The sequence below is a fragment of the Sesamum indicum genome, linkage group LG11, assembly GCF_026168435.1.
Source record: "Sesamum indicum cultivar Baizhima isolate 11 linkage group LG11, ASM2616843v1, whole genome shotgun sequence".
NCBI classification, from domain to species: Eukaryota; Viridiplantae; Streptophyta; class Magnoliopsida; order Lamiales; family Pedaliaceae; genus Sesamum; species Sesamum indicum.
Window position 1 is genome coordinate 12,747,040 of NC_142667.1, and position 19,878 is coordinate 12,766,917.

General features: G+C 60.5%; 1 protein-coding gene across 1 annotated transcript in view; it reads left to right on the forward strand.

The window, feature by feature from the left end:
* The window catches only part of LOC105162340 (uncharacterized), a 39,867-nt gene extending 21,189 nt beyond the window's left edge, over positions 1-18,678 (forward strand). Inside the window, exon 2 of the mRNA XM_088875225.1 lies at positions 18,478-18,678. Within this exon, the coding sequence (XP_088731351.1) occupies positions 18,478-18,678 (201 nt within the window). The remainder of the gene's footprint in view (positions 1-18,477) is intronic.
* Positions 18,679-19,878: the final 1,200 nt, after the last annotated feature.

Genomic DNA, 19,878 nt, shown 5'->3' on the forward strand with positions numbered 1-19,878 from the left:
TAATTTTTTACGCATCGTATTTGAATCGCGAAATATTTATTTTATTATATTATGTTATATTATGCGTCCCAGAAGATTGAAGAAGCATCGGGAAAAAACTGCCGACGGCGGCAGACGCCGCCTGCCCGCTACTGCCGACGTGCGCGCGCGCAGGCCTGTCGGCAGCAGACGGGCGCCCGTGTAGGAAGCCACTGCCGACGGGCGCGCGCGCGCCTGTGCGGACGCTGCCGGCGCGTGTGCGGAAACAGCCCCGCCAGCGCGAGCGCCGGTGCGGAAACAGCCCCGCGTGCGCGCGCGCGGCTTTGCGGAAACAGGCCCGCCGGCGCGAGCGCGCCGGTTCGGAAACAGCCCCGCGTGCGCGCGCGCGCCTTTGCGGAAACAGGCCCGCGTGCGCGCGCGCGCCTTTGCGGACGCTGCCGACGTGCGCGCGCGCGCCTTTGCGGACGCTGCCGAAAATTTGCACGTCAACGCAAAATCACATGACTAATTAATTTTTGTCGAAATAATTTATTTTTGAGTTATGAAAATATTTATTTAATTATTTTAATTATTAAAAAAATAATAAATAAAAGGGAAAAAAGGGAAAAATATGAAGTCACATTAGAATAATTTTTTAATTTTTTACGCATTGTATTTGTATCGCGAAATATTTATTTTATTATATTCAGTTATATTATGCGTCGCAAAAGTTTGAAAAAAATTTAGGAAAAAACCGCCGCCGGCCGCCGCCGCCGCCGGCCGGCAGACCGCGCCGGCCGCCTCCGCCGGCCGCCGCCGCCGCCGGCCGGCAGACCCAGCCGGCCGCCGCCGCCGCCGGCCAGCCGCCGCGCGCGCACGGCAGACGGGCGCCCGCGCGCGCGCGCGTGCGCGGGCACAGGCAGGGCCGACTGGCGGCCGAGCGCCCGCGCCTGCGCGGGCACAGGCAGGGCCGACGGGCGCCCGCGCGCGCGCGCGTGCGCGGGCACAGGCAGGCGCTCGGGCGCCCGCGCGCGCGCGCCTGCGCGGGCACAGGCAGGGCGGACGGGCGCCCGCGCGCGCGCGCCTGCGCGGGCACAGGCAGGGCGGTCCGGCGCCCGCGCCTGCGCCCGCTCGGGCACTGCCGACGGGCGCCCGCGCCTGCGCGGGCACAGGCAGGGCGGTCGGGCGCCCGCTCGGGCACTGCCGACGGGCGCCCCCGCGCGCCCGCGCGGGCACTGCCGACGGGCGCCCGCGCGCGCGCCTGCGCGGGCACTGCCGGCGTGCGCCCGCGCCTGCTCGGGCACTGCCGCCGTGCGCGCGCGCGCCTTGGGCGGCCGCAGCATAAAAATTTTCACGTCGCCTCAAAATCACACGATTAAATTAATTATTTTAATTAAAATAATTATTATTAATTATTAATTTAAAATATTTATTTAATTATTTTAATTATTAAAAAAATAATAAATAAATGGGAAAAAAGGGAAAAATATGAAGACATATTAGAATAATATTTTAATTTTTTACGCATCGTATTTGAATCGCGAAATATTTATTTTATTATATTATGTTATATTATGCGTCCCAGAAGATTGAAGAAGCATCGGGAAAAAACTGCCGACGGCGGCAGACGTCGCCTGCCCGCTACTGCCGACGTGCGCGCGCGCAGGCCTGTCGGTAGCAGACGGGCGCCCGTGTAGGAAGCCACTGCCGACGGGCGCGCGCGCGCCTGTGCGGACGCTGCCGGCGCGTGTGCGGAAACAGCCCCGCCAGCGCGAGCGCCGGTGCGGAAACAGCCCCTCGTGCGCGCGCGCGGCTTTGCGGAAACAGGCCCGACGGCGCGAGCGCGCCGGTTCGGAAACAGCCCCGCGTGCGCGCGCGCGCCTTTGCGGAAACAGGCCCGCGTGCGCGCGCGCGCCTTTCCGGACGCTGCCGACGTGCGCGCGCGCGCCTTTGCGGACGCTGCCGAAAATTTGCACGTAAACGCAAAATCACATGACTAATTAATTTTTGTCGAAATAATTTATTTTTGAGTTATGAAAATATTTATTTAATTATTTTAATTATTAAAAAAATAATAAATAAAAGGGAAAAAAGGGAAAAATATGAAGTCACATTAGAATAATTTTTTAATTTTTTACGCATTGTATTTGTATCGCGAAATATTTATTTTATTATATTCAGTTATATTATGCGTCGCAAAAGTTTGAAAAAAATTTGGGAAAAAACCGGCGCCGGCAGCCGCCGCCGCCGCCGGCCGGCAGCCGCCGCCGCCGCCGGCCGGCAGCCGCCGCCGCCGCCGGCCGGCAGACCACCAGCCGGCGGCCGCGCGCGCACGGCAGACGGGCGCCCGCGCGCGCGCGCCTGCGCGGGCACAGGCAGGGCCGACTGGCGCCCGCGCGCGCGCGCGTGCGCGGGCACAGGCAGGGCCGACTGGCGGCCGAGCGCCCGCGTCTGCGCGGGCACAGGCAAGGCCGACGGGCGCCCGCGCGCGCGCGCGTGCGCGGGCACAGGCAGGGTGCTCGGGCGCCCGCGCGCGCGCGCCTGCGCGGGCACAGGCAGGGCGCTCGGGCGCCCGCGCGCGCGCGCCTGCGCGGGCACAGGCAGGGAGGACGGGCGCCCGCGCGCGCGCGCCTGCGCGGGCACAGGCAGGGCGGTCGGGCGCCCGCGCCTGCGCGGGCACAGGCAGGGCGGTCGGGCGCCCGCGCCTGCGCCCGCTCGGGCACTGCCGACGGGCGCCCGCGCCTGCGCGGGCACAGGCAGGGCGGTCGGGCGCCCGCGCCTGCGCCCTCTCGGGCACTGCCGACGGGCGCCCCCGCGCGCGCGCCCGCGCGGGCACTGCCGACGGGCGCCCGCGCGCGGGCCTGCGCGGGCACTGCCGGCGTGCGCCCGCGCCTGCTCGGGCACTGCCGCCGTGCGCGCGCGCGCCTTGGGCGGCCGCAGCATAAAAATTTTCACGTCGCCTCAAAATCACACGATTAATTTAATTATTTTAATTAAAATAATTATTATTAATTATTAATTTAAAATATTTATTTAATTATTTTAATTAAGATAATTATTATTAATTATTAATTTAAAATATTTATTTAATTATTTTAATTATTAAAAAAATAATAAATAAATGGGAAAAAAGGGAAAAATATGAAAACATATTAGAATAATATTTTAATTTTTTACGCATCGTATTTGAATCGCGAAATATTTATTTTATTATATTATGTTATATTATGCGTCCCAGAAGATTGAAGAAGCATCGGGAAAAAACTGCCGAAGGCGGCAGACGCCGCCTGCCCGCTACTGCCGACGTGCGCGCGCGCAGGCCTGTCGGCAGCAGACGGGCGCCCGTGTAGGAAGCCACTGCCGACGGGCGCGCGCGCGCCTGTGCGGACGCTGCCGGCGCGTGTGCGGAAACAGCCCCGCCAGCGCGAGCGCCGGTGCGGAAACAGCCCCGCGTGCGCGCGCGCGGCTTTGCGGAAACAGGCCCGCCGGCGCGAGCGCGCCGGTTCGGAAACAGCCCCGCGTGCGCGCGCGCGCCTTTGCGGAAACAGGCCCGCGTGCGCGCGCGCGCCTTTGCGGACGCTGCCGACGTGCGCGCGCGCGCCTTTGCGGACGCTGCCGAAAATTTGCACGTCAACGCAAAATCACATGACTAATTAATTTTTGTCGAAATAATTTATTTTTGAGTTATGAAAATATTTATTTAATTATTTTAATTATTAAAAAAATAATAAATAAAAGGGAAAAAAGGGAAAAATATGAAGTCACATTAGAATAATTTTTTAATTTTTTACGCATTGTATTTGTATCGCGAAATATTTATTTTATTATATTCAGTTATATTATGCGTCGCAAAAGTTTGAAAAAAATTTGGGAAAAAACCGCCGCCGGCCGCCGCCGCCGCCGGCCGGCAGACCGCGCCGGCCGCCGCCGCCGCCGGCCGGCAGACCGCGCCGGCCGCCTCCGCCGGCCGCCGCCGCCGCCGGCCGGCAGACCCAGCCGGCCGCCGCCGCCGCCGGCCGGCCGCCGCGCGCGCACGGCAGACGGGCGCCCGCGCGCGCGCGCCTGCGCGGGCACAGGCAGGGCCGACTGGCGCCCGCGCGCGCGCGCGTGCGCGGGCACAGGCAGGGCCGACTGGCGGCCGAGCGCCCGCGCCTGCGCGGGCACAGGCAGGGCCGACGGGCGCCCGCGCGCGCGCGCGTGCGCGGGCACAGGCAGGGCGCTCGGGCGCCCGCGCGCGCGCGCCTCCGCGGGCACAGGCAGGGCGCTCGGGCGCCCGCGCGCGCGCGCCTGCGCGGGCACAGGCAGGGCGGACGGGCGCCCGCGCGCGCGCGCCTGCGCGGGCACAGGCAGGGCGGTCGGGCGCCCGCGCCTGCGCCCGCTCGGGCACTGCCGACGGGCGCCCGCGCCTGCGCGGGCACAGGCAGGGCGGTCGGGCGCCCGCGCCTGCGCCCTCTCGGGCACTGCCGACGGGCGCCCCCGCGCGCCCGCGCGGGCACTGCCGACGGGCGCCCGCGCGCGCGCCTGCGCGGGCACTGCCGGCGTGCGCCCGCGCCTGCTCGGGCACTGCCGCCGTGCGCGCGCGCGCCTTGGGCGGCCGCAGCATAAAAATTTTCACGTCGCCTCAAAATCACACGATTAAATTAATTATTTTAATTAAAATAATTATAATTAATTATTAATTTAAAATATTTATTTAATTATTTTAATTAAAATAATTATTATTAATTATTAATTTAAAATATTTATTTAATTATTTTAATTATTAAAAAAATAATAAATAAATGGGAAAAAAGGGAAAAATATGAAGACATATTAGAATAATATTTTAATTTTTTACGCATCGTATTTGAATCGCGAAATATTTATTTTATTATATTATGTTATATTATGCGTCCCAGAAGATTGAAGAAGCATCGGGAAAAAACTGCCGACGGCGGCAGACGCCGCCTGCCCGCAACTGCCGACGTGCGCGCGCGCAGGCCTGTCGGCAGCAGACGGGCGCCCGTGTAGGAAGCCACTGCCGACGGGCGCGCGCGCGCCTGTGCGGACGCTGCCGGCGCGTGTGCGGAAACAGCCCCGCCAGCGCGAGCGCCGGTGCGGAAACAGCCCCGCGTGCGCGCGCGCGGCTTTGCGAAAACAGCCCCGCCGGCGCGAGCGCGCCGGTGCGGAAACAGCCCCGCGTGCGCGTGCGCGGCTTTGCGGAAACAGGCCCGCCGGCGCGAGCGCGCCGGTTCGGAAACAGCCCCGCGTGCGCGCGCGCGCCTTTGCGGAAACAGGCCCGCGTGCGCGCGCGCGCCTTTGCGGACGCTGCCGACGTGCGCGCGCGCGCCTTTGTGGACGCTGCCGAAAATTTGCACGTCAACGCAAAATCACATGACTAATTAATTTTTGTCGAAATAATTTATTTTTGAGTTATGAAAATATTTATTTAATTATTTTAATTATTAAAAAAATAATAAATAAAAGGGAAAAAAGGGAAAAATATGAAGTCACATTAGAATAATTTTTTAATTTTTTATGCATCGTATTTGTATCGCGAAATATTTATTTTATTATATTCAGTTATATTATGCGTCGCAAAAGTTTGAAAAAAATTTTGGAAAAAACCGCCGCCGCCGGCCGGCAGACCGCGCCGGCCGCCGCCGCCGCCGGCCGCGCGCGCACGGCAGACGGGCGCCCGCGCGCGCGCGCCTGCGCGGGCACAGGCATGGCCGACTGGCGCCCGCGCGCGCGCGCCTGCGCGGGCACAGGCAGGGCCGACTGGCCCCCGCGCGGGCACAGGTAGGGCCGACGGGCGCCCGCGCGCGCGCGTGTGCGCGGGCACAGGCAGGGCCGACTGGCGGCCGTGCGCCCGCGCCTGCGTGGGCACAGGCAGGGCCGACGGGCGCCCGCGCGCGCGCGCGTGCGCGGGCACAGGCAGGGCGCTCGGGCGCCCGCGCGCGCGCGCTTGCGCGGGCACAGGCAGGGCGCTCGGGCGCCCGCGCGCGCGCGCCTTCGCAGGCACAGGCAGGGCGGACGGGCGCCCGCGCGCGCGCGCCTGCGCGGGCACAGGCAGGGCGGTCGGGCGCCCGCGCCTGCGCGGGCACAGGCAGGGCGGTTGGGCGCCCGCCCCTGCGCCCGCTCGGGCACTGCCGACGGGCGCCCGCGCCTGCGCGGGCACAGGCAGGGCGGTCGGGCGCCCGCGCCTGCGCCCGCTCGGGCACTGCCGACGGGCGCCCGCGCCTGCGCGGGCACAGGCAGGGCGGTCGGGCGCCCGCGCCTGCGCGAGCACAGCCAGGGCGGTCGGGCGCCCGCGCCTGCGCCCGCTCGGGCACTGCCGACGGGCGCCCCCGCGCGCGCGCCCGCGCGGGCACTGCCGACGGGCGCCCGCGCGCGAGCCAGCGCGGGCACTGCCGGCGTGCGCCCGCGCCTGCTCGGGCACTGCCGCCGTGCGCCCGCGCGCCTTGGGCGGCCGCAGCATAAAAATTTTCACGTCGCCTCAAAATCACACGATTAATTTAATTATTTTAATTAAAATAATTATTATTAATTATTAATTTAAAATATTTATTTAATTATTTTAATTAAAATAATTATTATTAATTATTAATTTAAAATATTTATTTAATTATTTTAATTATTAAAAAAATAATAAATAAATGGGAATAAAGGGAAAAATATGAAGACATATTAGAATAATATTTTAATTTTTTACGCATCGTATTTGAATCGCGAAATATTTATTTTATTATATTATGTTATATTATGCGTCCCAGAAGATTGAAGAAGCATCGGGAAAAAACTGCCGACGGCGGCAGACGCCGCCTGCCCGCTAGTGCCGACGTGCGCGCGCGCAGGCCTGTCGGCAGCAGACGGGCGCCCGTGTAGGAAGCCACTGCCGACGGGCGCGCGCGCGCCTGTGCGGACGCTGCCGGCGCGTGTGCGGAAACAGCCCCGCCAGCGCGAGCGCCGGTGCGGAAACAGCCCCGCGTGCGCGCGCGCGGCTTTGCGGAAACAGGCCCGCCGGCGCGAGCGCGCCGGTTCGGAAACAGCCCCGCGTGCGCGCGCGCCTTTGCGGAAACAGGCCCGCGTGCGCGCGCGCGCCTTTGCGGACGCTGCCGACGTGCGCCCGCGCGCCTTTGCGGACGCTGCCGAAAATTTGCACGTCAACGCAAAATCACATGACTAATTAATTTTTGTCGAAATAATTTATTTTTGAGTTATGAAAATATTTATTTAATTATTTTAATTATTAAAAAAATAATAAATAAAAGGGAAAAAAGGGAAAAATATGAAGTCACATTAGAATAATTTTTTAATTTTTTACGCATTGTATTTGTATCGCGAAATATTTATTTTATTATATTCAGTTATATTATGCGTCGCAAAAGTTTGAAAAAAATTTGGGAAAAAACCGCCGCCGCCCGCCCCCGCCGCCGCCGGCCGGCAGACCGCGCCGGCCGCCTCCGCCGCCGGCCGGCAGACCCAGCCGGCCGCCGCAGCCGCCGGCCGGCGGCCGCGCGCGCACGGCAGACGGGCGCCCGCGCGCGCGCGCGTGCGCGGGCACAGGCAGGGCCGACTGGCGGCCGAGCGCCTGCGCCTGCGCGGGCACAGGCAAGGCCGACGGGCGCCCGCGCGCGCGCGTGCGCGGGCACAGGCAGGGCGCTCGGGCGCTCGCGCGCGCGCGCCTGCGCGGGCACAGGCAGGGCGGACGGGCGCCCGCGCGCGCGCGCCTGCGCGGGCACAGGCAGGGCGGTCGGGCGCCCGCGCCTGCGCGGGCACAGGCAGGGCGGTCGGGCGCCCGCGCCTGCGCGGATACAGGCAGGGCGGTCGGGCGCCCGCGCCTGCGCCCGCTCGGGCACTGCCGACGGGCGCCCGCGCCTGCGCGGGCACAGGCAGGGCGGTCGGGCGCCCGCGCCTGCGCCCGCTCGGGCACTGCCGACGGGCGCCCGCGCCTGCGCGGGCACAGGCAGGGCGGTCGGGCGCCCGCGCCTGCGCCCTCTCGGGCACTGCCGACGGGCGCCCGCGCGCGCGCCTGCGCGGGCACTGCCGGCGTGCGCCCGCGCCTGCTCGGGCACTGCCGCCGTGCGCAGCGCGCGCCTTGGGCGGCCGCAGCATAAAAATTTTCACGTCGCCTCAAAATCACACGATTAATTTAATTATTTTAATTAAAATAATTATTATTAATTATTAATTTAAAATATTTATTTAATTATTTTAATTAAAATAATTATTATTAATTATTAATTTAAAATATTTATTTAATTATTTTAATTATTAAAAAAATAATAAATAAATGGGAAAAAAGGGAAAAATATGAAGACATATTAGAATAATATTTTAATTTTTTACGCATCGTATTTGAATCGCGAAATATTTATTTTATTATATTATGTTATATTATGCGTCCCAGAAGATTGAAGAAGCATCGGGAAAAAACTGCCGACGGCGGCAGACGTCGCCTGCCCGCTACTGCCGACGTGCGCGCGCGCAGGCCTGTCGGTAGCAGACGGGCGCCCGTGTAGGAAGCCACTGCCGACGGGCGCGCGCGCGCCTGTGCGGACGCTGCCGGCGCGTGTGCGGAAACAGCCCCGCCAGCGCGAGCGCCGGTGCGGAAACAGCCCCTCGTGCGCGCGCGCGGCTTTGCGGAAACAGGCCCGACGGCGCGAGCGCGCCGGTTCGGAAACAGCCCCGCGTGCGCGCGCGCGCCTTTGCGGAAACAGGCCCGCGAGCGCGCGCGCGCCTTTCCGGACGCTGCCGACGTGCGCGCGCGCGCCTTTGCGGACGCTGCCGAAAATTTGCACGTCAACGCAAAATCACATGACTAATTAATTTTTGTCGAAATAATTTATTTTTGAGTTATGAAAATATTTATTTAATTATTTTAATTATTAAAAAAATAATAAATAAAAGGGAAAAAAGGGAAAAATATGAAGTCACATTAGAATAATTTTTTAATTTTTTACGCATTGTATTTGTATCGCGAAATATTTATTTTATTATATTCAGTTATATTATGCGTCGCAAAAGTTTGAAAAAAATTTGGGAAAAAACCGGCGCCGGCAGCCGCCGCCGCCGGCAGCCGCCGCCGCCGGCCGGCAGACCACCAGCCGGCGGCCGCGCGCGCACGGCAGACGGGCGCCCGCGCGCGCGCGCCTGCGCGGGCACAGGCAGGGCCGACTGGCGCCCGCGCGCGCGCGCGTGCGCGGGCACAGGCAGGGCCGACTGGCGGCCGAGCGCCCGCGTCTGCGCGGGCACAGGCAAGGCCGACGGGCGCCCGCGCGCGCGCGCGTGCGCGGGCACAGGCAGGGTGCTCGGGCGCCCGCGCGCGCGCGCCTGCGCGGGCACAGGCAGGGCGCTCGGGCGCCCGCGCGCGCGCGCCTGCGCGGGCACAGGCAGGGAGGACGGGCGCCCGCGCGCGCGCGCCTGCGCGGGCACAGGCAGGGCGGTCGGGCGCCCGCGCCTGCGCGGGCACAGGCAGGGCGGTCGGGCGCCCGCGCCTGAGCCCGCTCGGGCACTGCCGACGGGCGCCCGCGCCTGCGCGGGCACAGGCAGGGCGGTCGGGCGCCCGCGCCTGCGCCCGCTCGGGCACTGCCGACGGGCGCCCGCGCCTGCGCGGGCACAGGCAGGGCGGTCGGGCGCCCGCGCCTGCGCCCTCTCGGGCACTGCCGACGGGCGCCCCCGCGCGCGCGCCCGCGCGGGCACTGCCGACGGGCGCCCGCGCGCGGGCCTGCGCGGGCACTGCCGGCGTGCGCCCGCGCCTGCTCGGGCACTGCCGCCGTGCGCGCGCGCGCCTTGGGCGGCCGCAGCATAAAAATTTTCACGTCGCCTCAAAATCACACGATTAATTTAATTATTTTAATTAAAATAATTATTATTAATTATTAATTTAAAATATTTATTTAATTATTTTAATTAAGATAATTATTATTAATTATTAATTTAAAATATTTATTTAATTATTTTAATTATTAAAAAAATAATAAATAAATGGGAAAAAAGGGAAAAATATGAAAACATATTAGAATAATATTTTAATTTTTTACGCATCGTATTTGAATCGCGAAATATTTATTTTATTATATTATGTTATATTATGCGTCCCAGAAGATTGAAGAAGCATCGGGAAAAAACTGCCGACGGCGGCAGACGCCGCCTGCCCGCTACTGCCGACGTGCACGCGCGCAGGCCTGTCGGCAGCAGACGGGCGCCCGTGTAGGAAGCCACTGCCGACGGGCGCGCGCGCGCCTGTGCGGACGCTGCCGGCGCGTGTGCGGAAACAGCCCCGCCAGCGCGAGCGCCGGTGCGGAAACAGCCCCGCGTGCGCGCGCGCGGCTTTGCGGAAACAGGCCCGCCGGCGCGAGCGCGCCGGTTCGGAAACAGCCCCGCGTGCGCGCGCGCGCCTTTGCGGAAACAGGCCCGCGTGCGCGCGCGCGCCTTTGCGGACGCTGCCGACGTGCGCGCGCGCGCCTTTGCGGACGCTGCCGAAAATTTGCACGTCAACGCAAAATCACATGACTAATTAATTTTTGTCGAAATAATTTATTTTTGAGTTATGAAAATATTTATTTAATTATTTTAATTATTAAAAAAATAATAAATAAAAGGGAAAAAAGGGAAAAATATGAAGTCACATTAGAATAATTTTTTAATTTTTTACGCATTGTATTTGTATCGCGAAATATTTATTTTATTATATTCAGTTATATTATGCGTCGCAAAAGTTTGAAAAAAATTTGGGAAAAAACCGCCGCCGGCCGCCGCCGCCGCCGGCCGGCAGACCGCGCCGGCCGCCACCGCCGGCCGCCGCCGCCGCCGGCCGCCGGCCGCCGGCCGCCGCCGGCCGGCAGACCCAGCCGGCCGCCGCCGCCGCCGGCCGGCCGCCGCGCGCGCACGGCAGACGGGCGCCCGCGCGCGCGCGCGTGCGCGGGCACAGGCAGGGCCGACTGGCGGCCGAGCGCCCGCGCCTGCGCGGGCACAGGCAGGGCGCTCGGGCGCCCGCGCGCGCGCGCCTCCGCGGGCACAGGCAGGGCGCTCGGGCGCCCGCGCGCGCGCGCCTGCGCGGGCAGAGGCAGGGCGGACGGGCGCCCGCGCGCGCGCGCCTGCGCGGGCACAGGCAGGGCGGTCGGGCGCCCGCGCCTGCGCCCGCTCGGGCACTGCCGACGGGCGCCCGCGCCTGCGCGGGCACAGGCAGGGCGGTCGGGCGCCCGCGCCTGCGCCCGCTCGGGCACTGCCGACGGGCGCCCGCGCCTGCGCGGGCACAGGCAGGGCGGTCGGGCGCCCGCGCCTGCGCCCTCTCGGGCACTGCCGACGGGCGCCCCCGCGCGCCCGCGCGGGCACTGCCGACGGGCGCCCGCGCGGGCACTGCCGACGGGCGCCCGCGCGCGCGACTGCGCGGGCACTGCCGGCGTGCGCCCGCGCCTGCTCGGGCACTGCCGCCGTGCGCGCGCGCGCCTTGGGCGGCCGCAGCATAAAAATTTTCACGTCGCCTCAAAATCACACGATTAAATTAATTATTTTAATTAAAATAATTATTATTAATTATTAATTTAAAATATTTATTTAATTATTTTAATTAAAATAATTATTATTAATTATTAATTTAAAATATTTATTTAATTATTTTAATTATTAAAAAAATAATAAATAAATGGCAAAAAAGGGAAAAATATGAAGACATATTAGAATAATATTTTAATTTTTTACGCATCGTATTTGAATCGCGAAATATTTATTTTATTATATTATGTTATATTATGCGTCCCAGAAGATTGAAGAAGCATCGGGAAAAAATTGCCGACGGCGGCAGACGCCGCCTGCCCGCTACTGCCGACGTGCGCGCGCGCAGGCCTGTCGGCAGCAGACGGGCGCCCGTGTAGGAAGCCCTTGCCGACGGGCGCGCGCCCGCCTGTGCGGACGCTGCCGGCGCGTGTGCGGAAGCAGCCCCGCCAGCGCGAGCGCCGGTGCGGAAACAGCCCCGCGTGCGCGCGCGCGGCTTTGCGAAAACAGCCCCGCCGGCGCGAGCGCGGCGGTACGGAAACAGCCCCGCGTGCGCGCGCGCGGCTTTGCGGAAACAGGCCCGCCGGCGCGAGCGCGCCGGTTCAGAAACAGCCCCGCGTGCACGCGCGCGCCTTTGCGGAAACAGGCCCGCGTGCGCGCGCGCGCCTTTGCGGACGCTGCCGAAAATTTGCACGTCAACGCAAAATCACATGACTAATTAATTTTTGTCGAAATAATTTATTTTTGAGTTATGAAAATATTTATTTAATTATTTTAATTATTAAAAAAATAATAAATAAAAGGGAAAAAAGAGAAAAATATGAAGTCACATTAGAATAATTTTTTAATTTTTTACGCATCGTATTTGTATCGCGAAATATTTATTTTATTATATTCAGTTATATTATGCGTCGCAAAAGTTTGAAAAAAATTTGGGAAAAAACCGCCGCCGGCCGCCGCCGCCGCCGGCCGGCAGGCCCCGCCGGCCGCCGCCGCGGCCGGCGGCCGCGCGCGCACGGCAGACGGGCGCCCGCGCGCGCGCGCCTGCGCGGGCACAGGCAGGGCCGACTGGCGCCCGCGCGCGCGCGCCTGCGCGGGCACAGGCAGGGCCGACGGGCGCCCGCGCGGGCACAGGCAGGGCCGACTGGCGGCCGCGCGCCCGCGCATGCCCGGGCACAGGCAGGGCCGACGGGCGCCCGCGCGCGCGCGCGTGCGCGGGCACAGGCAGGGCGCTCGGGCGCCCGCGCGCGCGCGCCTGCGCGGGCACAGGCAGGGCGGTCGGGCGCCCGCGCCTGCGCCGGCACAGGCAGGGCGGTCGGGCGCCCGCGCCTGCGCCCGCTCGGGCACTGCCGACGGGCGCCCGCGCCTGCGCGGGCACAGGCAGGGCGGTCGGGCGCCCGCGCCTGCGCCCGCTCGGGCACTGCCGACGGGCGCCCGCGCCTGCGCGGGCACAGGCAGGGCGGTCGGGCGCCCGCGCCTGCGCCCTCTCGGGCACTGCCGACGGGCGCCCCCGCGCGGGCACTGCCGACGGGCGCCCGCGCGCGCGCCTGCGCGGGCACTGCCGGCGTTCGCCCGCGCCTGCTCGGGCACTGCCGCCGTGCGCGCGCGCGCCTTGGGCGGCCGCAGCATAAAAATTTTCACGTCGCCTCAAAATCACACGATTAATTTAATTATTTTAATTAAAATAATTATTATTAATTATTAATTTAAAATATTTATTTAATTATTTTAATTATTAAAAAAATAATAAATAAATGGGAAAAAAGGGAAAAATATGAAGACATATTAGAATAATATTTTAATTTTTTACGCATCGTATTTGAATCGCGAAATATTTATTTTATTATATTATGTTATATTATGCGTCCCAGAAGATTGAAGAAGCATCGGGAAAAAACTGCCGACGGCGGCAGACGCCGCCTGCCCGCTACTGCCGACGTGCGCGCGCGCAGGCCTGTCGGCAGCAGACGGGCGCCCGTGTAGGAAGCCACTGCCGACGGGCGCGCGCGCGCCTGTGCGGACGCTGCCGGCGCGTGTGCGGAAACAGCCCCGCCAGCGCGAGCGCCGGTGCGGAAACAGCCCCGCGTGCGCGCGCGCGGCTTTGCGGAAACAGGCCCGCCGACGCGAGCGCGCCGGTTCGGAAACAGCCCCGCGTGCGCGCGCGCGCCTTTGCGGAAACAGGCCCGCGTGCGCGCGCGCGCCTTTGCGGACGCTGCCGACGTGCGCGCGCGCGCCTTTGCGGACGCTGCCGACGTGCGCGCGCGCGCCTTTGCGGACGCTGCCGAAAATTTGCACGTCAACGCAAAATCACATGACTAATTAATTTTTGTCGAAATAATTTATTTTTGAGTTATGAAAATATTTATTTAATTATTTTAATTATTAAAAAAATAATAAATAAAAGGGAAAAAAGGGAAAAATATGAAGTCACATTAGAATAATTTTTTAATTTTTTACGCATTGTATTTGTATCGCGAAATATTTATTTTATTATATTCAGTTATATTATGCGTCGCAAAAGTTTGAAAAAAATTTGGGAAAAAACCGCCGCCGGCCGCCGCCGCCGCCGGCCGGCGGCCGCGCGCGCACGGCAGACGGGCGCCCGCGCGCGCGCGCGTGCGCGGGCACAGGCAGGGCCAACTGGCGGCCGAGCGCCCGCGCCTGCGCGGGCACAGGCAGGGCCGACGGGCGCCCGCGCGCGCGCGCGTGCGCGGGCACAGGCAGGGCGCTCGGGCGCCCGCGCGCGCGCGCCTGCGCGGGCACAGGCAGGGCGCTCGGGCGCGCGCGCCTGCGCGGGCACAGGCAGGGCGGACGGGCGCCCGCGCGCGCGCGCCTGCGCGGGCACAGGCAGGGCGGTCGGGCGCCCGCGCCTGCGCCCGCTCGGGCACTGCCGACGGGCGCCCGCGCCTGCGCCCTCTCGGGCACTGCCGACGGGCGCCCCCGCGCGCCCGCGCGGGCACTGCCGACGGGCGCCCGCGCGCGCGCTTGCGCGGGCACTGCCGGCGTGCGCCCGCGCCTGCTCGGGCACTGCCGCCGTGCGCGCGCGCGCCTTGGGCGGCCGCAGCATAAAAATTTTCACGTCGCCTCAAAATCACACGATTAATTTAATTATTTTAATTAAAATAATTATTATTAATTATTAATTTAAAATATTTATTTAATTATTTTAATTAAAATAATTATTATTAATTATTAATTTAAAATATTTATTTAATTATTTTAATTATTAAAAAAATAATAAATAAATGGCAAAAAAGGGAAAAATATGAAGACATATTAGAATAATATTTTAATTTTTTACGCATCGTATTTGAATCGCGAAATATTTATTTTATTATATTATGTTATATTATGCGTCCCAGAAGATTGAAGAAGCATCGGGAAAAAACTGCCGACGGCGGCAGACGCCGCCTGCCCGCTACTGCCGACGTGCGCGCGCGCAGGCCTGTCGGCAGCAGACGCGCAGGCGCGGGCGCCCGACCGCCCGTCGGCCCTGCCTCTGCCCGCGCAGGCGCGCGCGCGCGGCCGCCAGTCGGCCCTGCCTGTGCCCGCGCAGGCGCGCGCGCGCGGGCGCCAGTCGGCCATGCCTGTGCCCGCGCAGGCGCGGGCGCGCGGGCGCCCGTCTGCCGTGCGCGCGCGGCCGCCGGCCGGCGGCGGCCGGCGGGGTCTGCCGGCCGCGGGCGGGGTCTGCCGGCCGGCGGAGGCGGCCGGCTGGGTCTGCCGGCCGGCGGCGGCGGCGGCCGGCGCGGTCTGCCGGCCGGCGGCGGCGGCGGCCGGCGGCGTCTTCCGGCCAGCGGCGGTTTTTTCCCAAATTTTTTTCAAACTTTTGCGACGCATAATATAACTGAATATAATAAAATAAATATTTCGCGATACAAATACGATGCGTAAAAAATTAAAAAATTATTCTAATGTGACTTCATATTTTTTCCTTTTTTCCCTTTTATTTATTATTTTTTTAATAATTAAAATAATTAAATAAATATTTTCATAACTCAAAAATAAATTATTTCGACAAAAATTAATTAGTCATGTGATTTTGCGTTGACGTGCAAATTTTCGGCAGCGTCCGCAAAGGCGCGCGCGCGCACGTCGGCAGCGTCCGCAAAGGCGCGCGCGCGCACGCGGGGCTGTTTCCGAACCGGCGCGCTCGCGCCGGCGGGCCTGTTTCCGCAAAGCCGCGCGCGCGCACGCGGGGCTGTTTCCGCACCGGCGCGCTCGCGCCGGCGGGGCTGTTTTCGCAAAGCCGCGCGCGCGCACGCGGGGCTGTTTCCGCACCGGCGCTCGCGCTGGCGGGGCTGTTTCCGCACACGCGCCGGCAGCGTCCGCACAGGCGCGCGCGCGCCCGTCGGCAGTGGCTTCCTACACGGGCGCCTGTCTGCTCCCGACAGGCCTGCGCGCGCGCACGTCGGCAGTAGCGGGCAGGCGGCGTCTGCCGCCGTCGGCAGTTTTTTCCCGATGCTTCTTCAATCTTCTGGGACGCATAATATAACATAATATAATAAAATAAATATTTCGCGATTCAAATACGATGCGTAAAAAATTAAAGTATTATTCTAATATGTCTTCATATTTTTCCCTTTTTTCCCATTTATTTATTATTATTTTAATAATTAAAATAATTAAATAAATATTTTAAATTAATAATTAATAATAATATTTTAATTAAAATAATTAAATAAATATTTTAAATTAATAATTAAATTAATCGTGTGATTTTGAGGCGACGTGAAAATTTTTATGCTGCGGCCGCCCAAGGCGCGCGCGCGCACGGCGGCAGTGCCCGAGCAGGCGCGGGCGCACGCCGGCAGTGCCCGCGCTGGCGCGCGCGCGGGCGCCCGTCGGCAGTGCCCGCGCGGGCGCGCGCGCGGGGGCGCCCGTCGGCAGTGCCCGAGCGGGCGCAGGCGCGGGCGCCCGACCGCCCTGCCTGTGCCCGCGCAGGCGCGGGCGCCCGTCGGCAGTGCCCGAGCGGGCGCAGGCGCGGGCGCCCGACCGCCCTGCCTGTGCCCGCGCAGGCGCGGGCGCCCGACCGCCCTGCCTGTGCCCGCGCAGGCGCGCGCGCGCGGGCGCCCGAGCGCCCTGCCTGTGCCCGCGCAGGCGCGCGCGCGCGGGCGCCCGAGCGCCCTGCCTGTGCCCGCGCACGCGCGCGCGCGCGGGCGCCCGTCGGCCCTGCCTGTGCCCGCGCAGGCGCGGGCGCGCGGCCGCCAGTCGGCCCTGCCTGTGCCCGCGCACGCGCGCGCCCGCGGGCGCCCGTCGGCCCTGCCTGTGCCCGCGAAGGCGCGCGCGCGCGGCCGCCAGTCGGCCCTGCCTGTGCCCGCGCAGGCGCGCGCGCGCGGGCGCCCGTCTGCCGTGCGCGCGCGGCCGCCGGCCGGCGGCGGCCGGCGGGGTCTGCCGGCCGCCGGGCGGCGGCGGCCGGCGCGGTCTGCCGGCCGGCGTCGGTTTTTTTCTAAATTTTTTTCAAACTTTTGCGACGCATAATATAACTGAATATAATAAAATAAATATTTCGCGATACAAATACGATGCGTAAAAAATTAAAAAATTATTCTAATGTGACTTCATATTTTTCCCTTTTATTTATTATTTTTTTAATAATTAAAATAATTAAATAAATATTTTCATAACTCAAAAATAAATTATTTCGACCAAAATTAATTAGTCATGTGATTTTGCGTTGACGTGCAAATTTTCGGCAGCGTCCGCAAAGGTGCGCGCGCGCACGTCGGCAGCGTCCGCAAAGGCGCGCGCGCGCACGCGGGCCTGTTTCCGCAAAGGCGCGCGCGCGCACGCGGGCCTGTTTCCGCAAAGGCGCGCGCGGGCACGCGGGGCTGTTTCCGAACCGGCGCGCTCGCGCCGGCGGGCCTGTTTCCCCAAAGCCGCGCGCGCGCACGCGGGGCTGTTTCCGCACAGGCGCGCTCGCGACGGCGGGGCTGTTTTCGCAAAGTCGCGCGCGCGCACGCGGGGCTGTTTCCGCACCGGCGCTCGCGCTGGCGGGGCTGTTTCCGCACACGCGCCGGCAGCGTCCGCACAGGCGCGCGCGCGCCCGTCGGCAGTGGCTTCCTACACGGGCGCCCGTCTGCTGCCGACAGGCCTGCGCGCGCGCACGTCGGCAGTAGCGGGCAGGCGGCGTCTGCCGCCGTCGGCAGTTTTTTCCCGATGCTTCTTCAATCTTCTGGGACGCATAATATAACATAATATAATAAAATAAATATTTCGCGATTCAAATACGATGCGTAAAAAATTAAAATATTATTCTAATATGTCTTCATATTTTTCCCTTTTTTCCCATTTATTTATTATTTTTTTAATAATTAAAATAATTAAATAAATATTTTAAATTAATAATTAATAATAATATTTTAATTAAAATAATTAAATAAATATTTTAAATTAATAATTAATAATAATTATTTTAATTAAAATAATTAAATTAATCGTGTGATTTTGAGGCGACGTGAAAATTTTTATCCTGCGGCCGCCCAAGGCGCGCGCGCGCACGCCGGCAGTGCCCGCGCTGGCGCGCGCGCGGGCGCCCGTCGGCAGTGCCCGCGCGGGCGCAGGCGCGGGCGCCCGACCGCCCTGGCTGTGCCCGCGCAGGCGCGGGCGCCCGACCGCCCTGCCTGTGCCCGCGCAGGCACGGGCGCCCGTCGGCAGTGCCCGAGCGGGCGCAGGCGCGGGCGCCCGACCGCCCTGCCTGTGCCCGCGCAGGCACGGGCGCCCGTCGGCAGTGCCCGAGCGGGCGCAGGCGCGGGCGCCCGACCGCCCTGCCTGTGCCTGCGCAGGCGCGGGCGCCCGAGCGCCCTGCCTGTGCCCGCGCAGGCGCGCGCGCGCGGGCGCCCGAGCACCCTGCCTGTGTGTCAAGGGCCGCCCGCGCACTCGGCACCCTTGACGCACATTCGGCACATCTCGGCCACCCAACCGCTCTACTCGGCCGACCAACAACCTTCGCCCAGACGCTAGGCTTCCGCAGTCTTAGAGTTTTTAGGCGTTGGTCTTTTGTCTTGTACTTGATGTACGTTGTAAATACTTTTGTTTGCTCAGGGGGACGTTAGGCCTCCTGAGGTGCGATGTTCAGCTTTTTCAATGTTTACTGCTGTCAATAGGAAAAACTTTTTTAAGCCTATTATAGGGGGGAATGAGTTCTCGAAGCTTGGTGTAGTCTACGTGCTAGTGTCCCCCTCAAGGCGATCCCCTTGCGCTAGCATCGTTGTACAATGTATATGCAATAGTTCAATGCAATGAAATCTATTTTCTGAACCGCGTGCTCAATTTACTGCTTTCGTACTGCACCTTGCTTACTGTTGCTTGCTGTTGCTATTGCTGTTGCTATTCCTGTCGGTGTGCTGTGCTAGTGCCCGTCGGGTTTTCGGTGGTGTGTTGCTATTGGCGGAAGTAGTCTGCGGACTGCTAGCCACACGGTGCCCCTTTCCCCGCATTGCGGAAGGCGCCTCGTGAGAAGTGGTATCAGAGCCTCGGTACCTCATGGGGCCGAGGCGGGTTGCTGTGACCCAAGCAAATTCTGCTGCGAGAATGTCGGGGCAAGATGCTGAGAGCCCGCGACGAGCAGCGTCGCCTAGCGAGCGAGCTGCGAACCTGGAGGATGAGAACTCCCGGTTGACCGAAATGGTGATGAATTTGGAAGAGAAGGTCTCTTCCCTGGAAACGGAAGTGTCGGTGCTGAGTGCCGAGCTTGACGAGTGTCGGCAGGTGGTCCAAGAGATGGGCAGTGCTTTTGGAGGTGGCGGTATCGCCGATATGCGGCGTGACATGGAACAGATGTCGATTCAGATCGGTCTGCTCCAACGTGCAATGAGTAACGCCCCTGTTGTTGCTCAGGATCATGGTGCTAGGCTTCGGATTCCTGAACCGAAGGCCTATGGTGGTGCTCGGGATGCGAAGGAGGTCGAGAACTTCCTTTTTGATATAGAACAATACTTCCTTGCGGCAAATGTGGAAGACGAGGCAAGGAAGGTGTCGACGGCGACAATGTATCTAACGGGTGATGCCAAGCTGTGGTGGCGCACCAAATATGCGGAGATCCAAGCCAATCAGTTGCGGCTTGATACCTGGGCTCTTCTTCGGGAAGCGATTCGAGAACAGTTCTTCCCGGAGAACGTCGAGTACAATGCCAGGCGGGCATTGCGGAAGTTGGAGCACACAGGCTCCGTGCGAGATTATGTGAAATCTTTCTCAGCACTGATGCTGGACATTCGGGATATGTCGGAGAAAGACAAGCTCTTCACATTCATGGAGGGCCTGAAACCGTGGGCGCGTCTTGAGCTGCAGCGCCAACGGGTGACTGATTTGGGGTCGGCTATGGCAGCGGCCGAACGCTTGACAGATTTCAACCCAGAGGGCCGGAGGGACAGGCAGACGACGCCTGGTCCTGTACAGAATAAGCCGGGCGGGGCGAAATCATTTAAGAGTAACTCCAACAGAGGT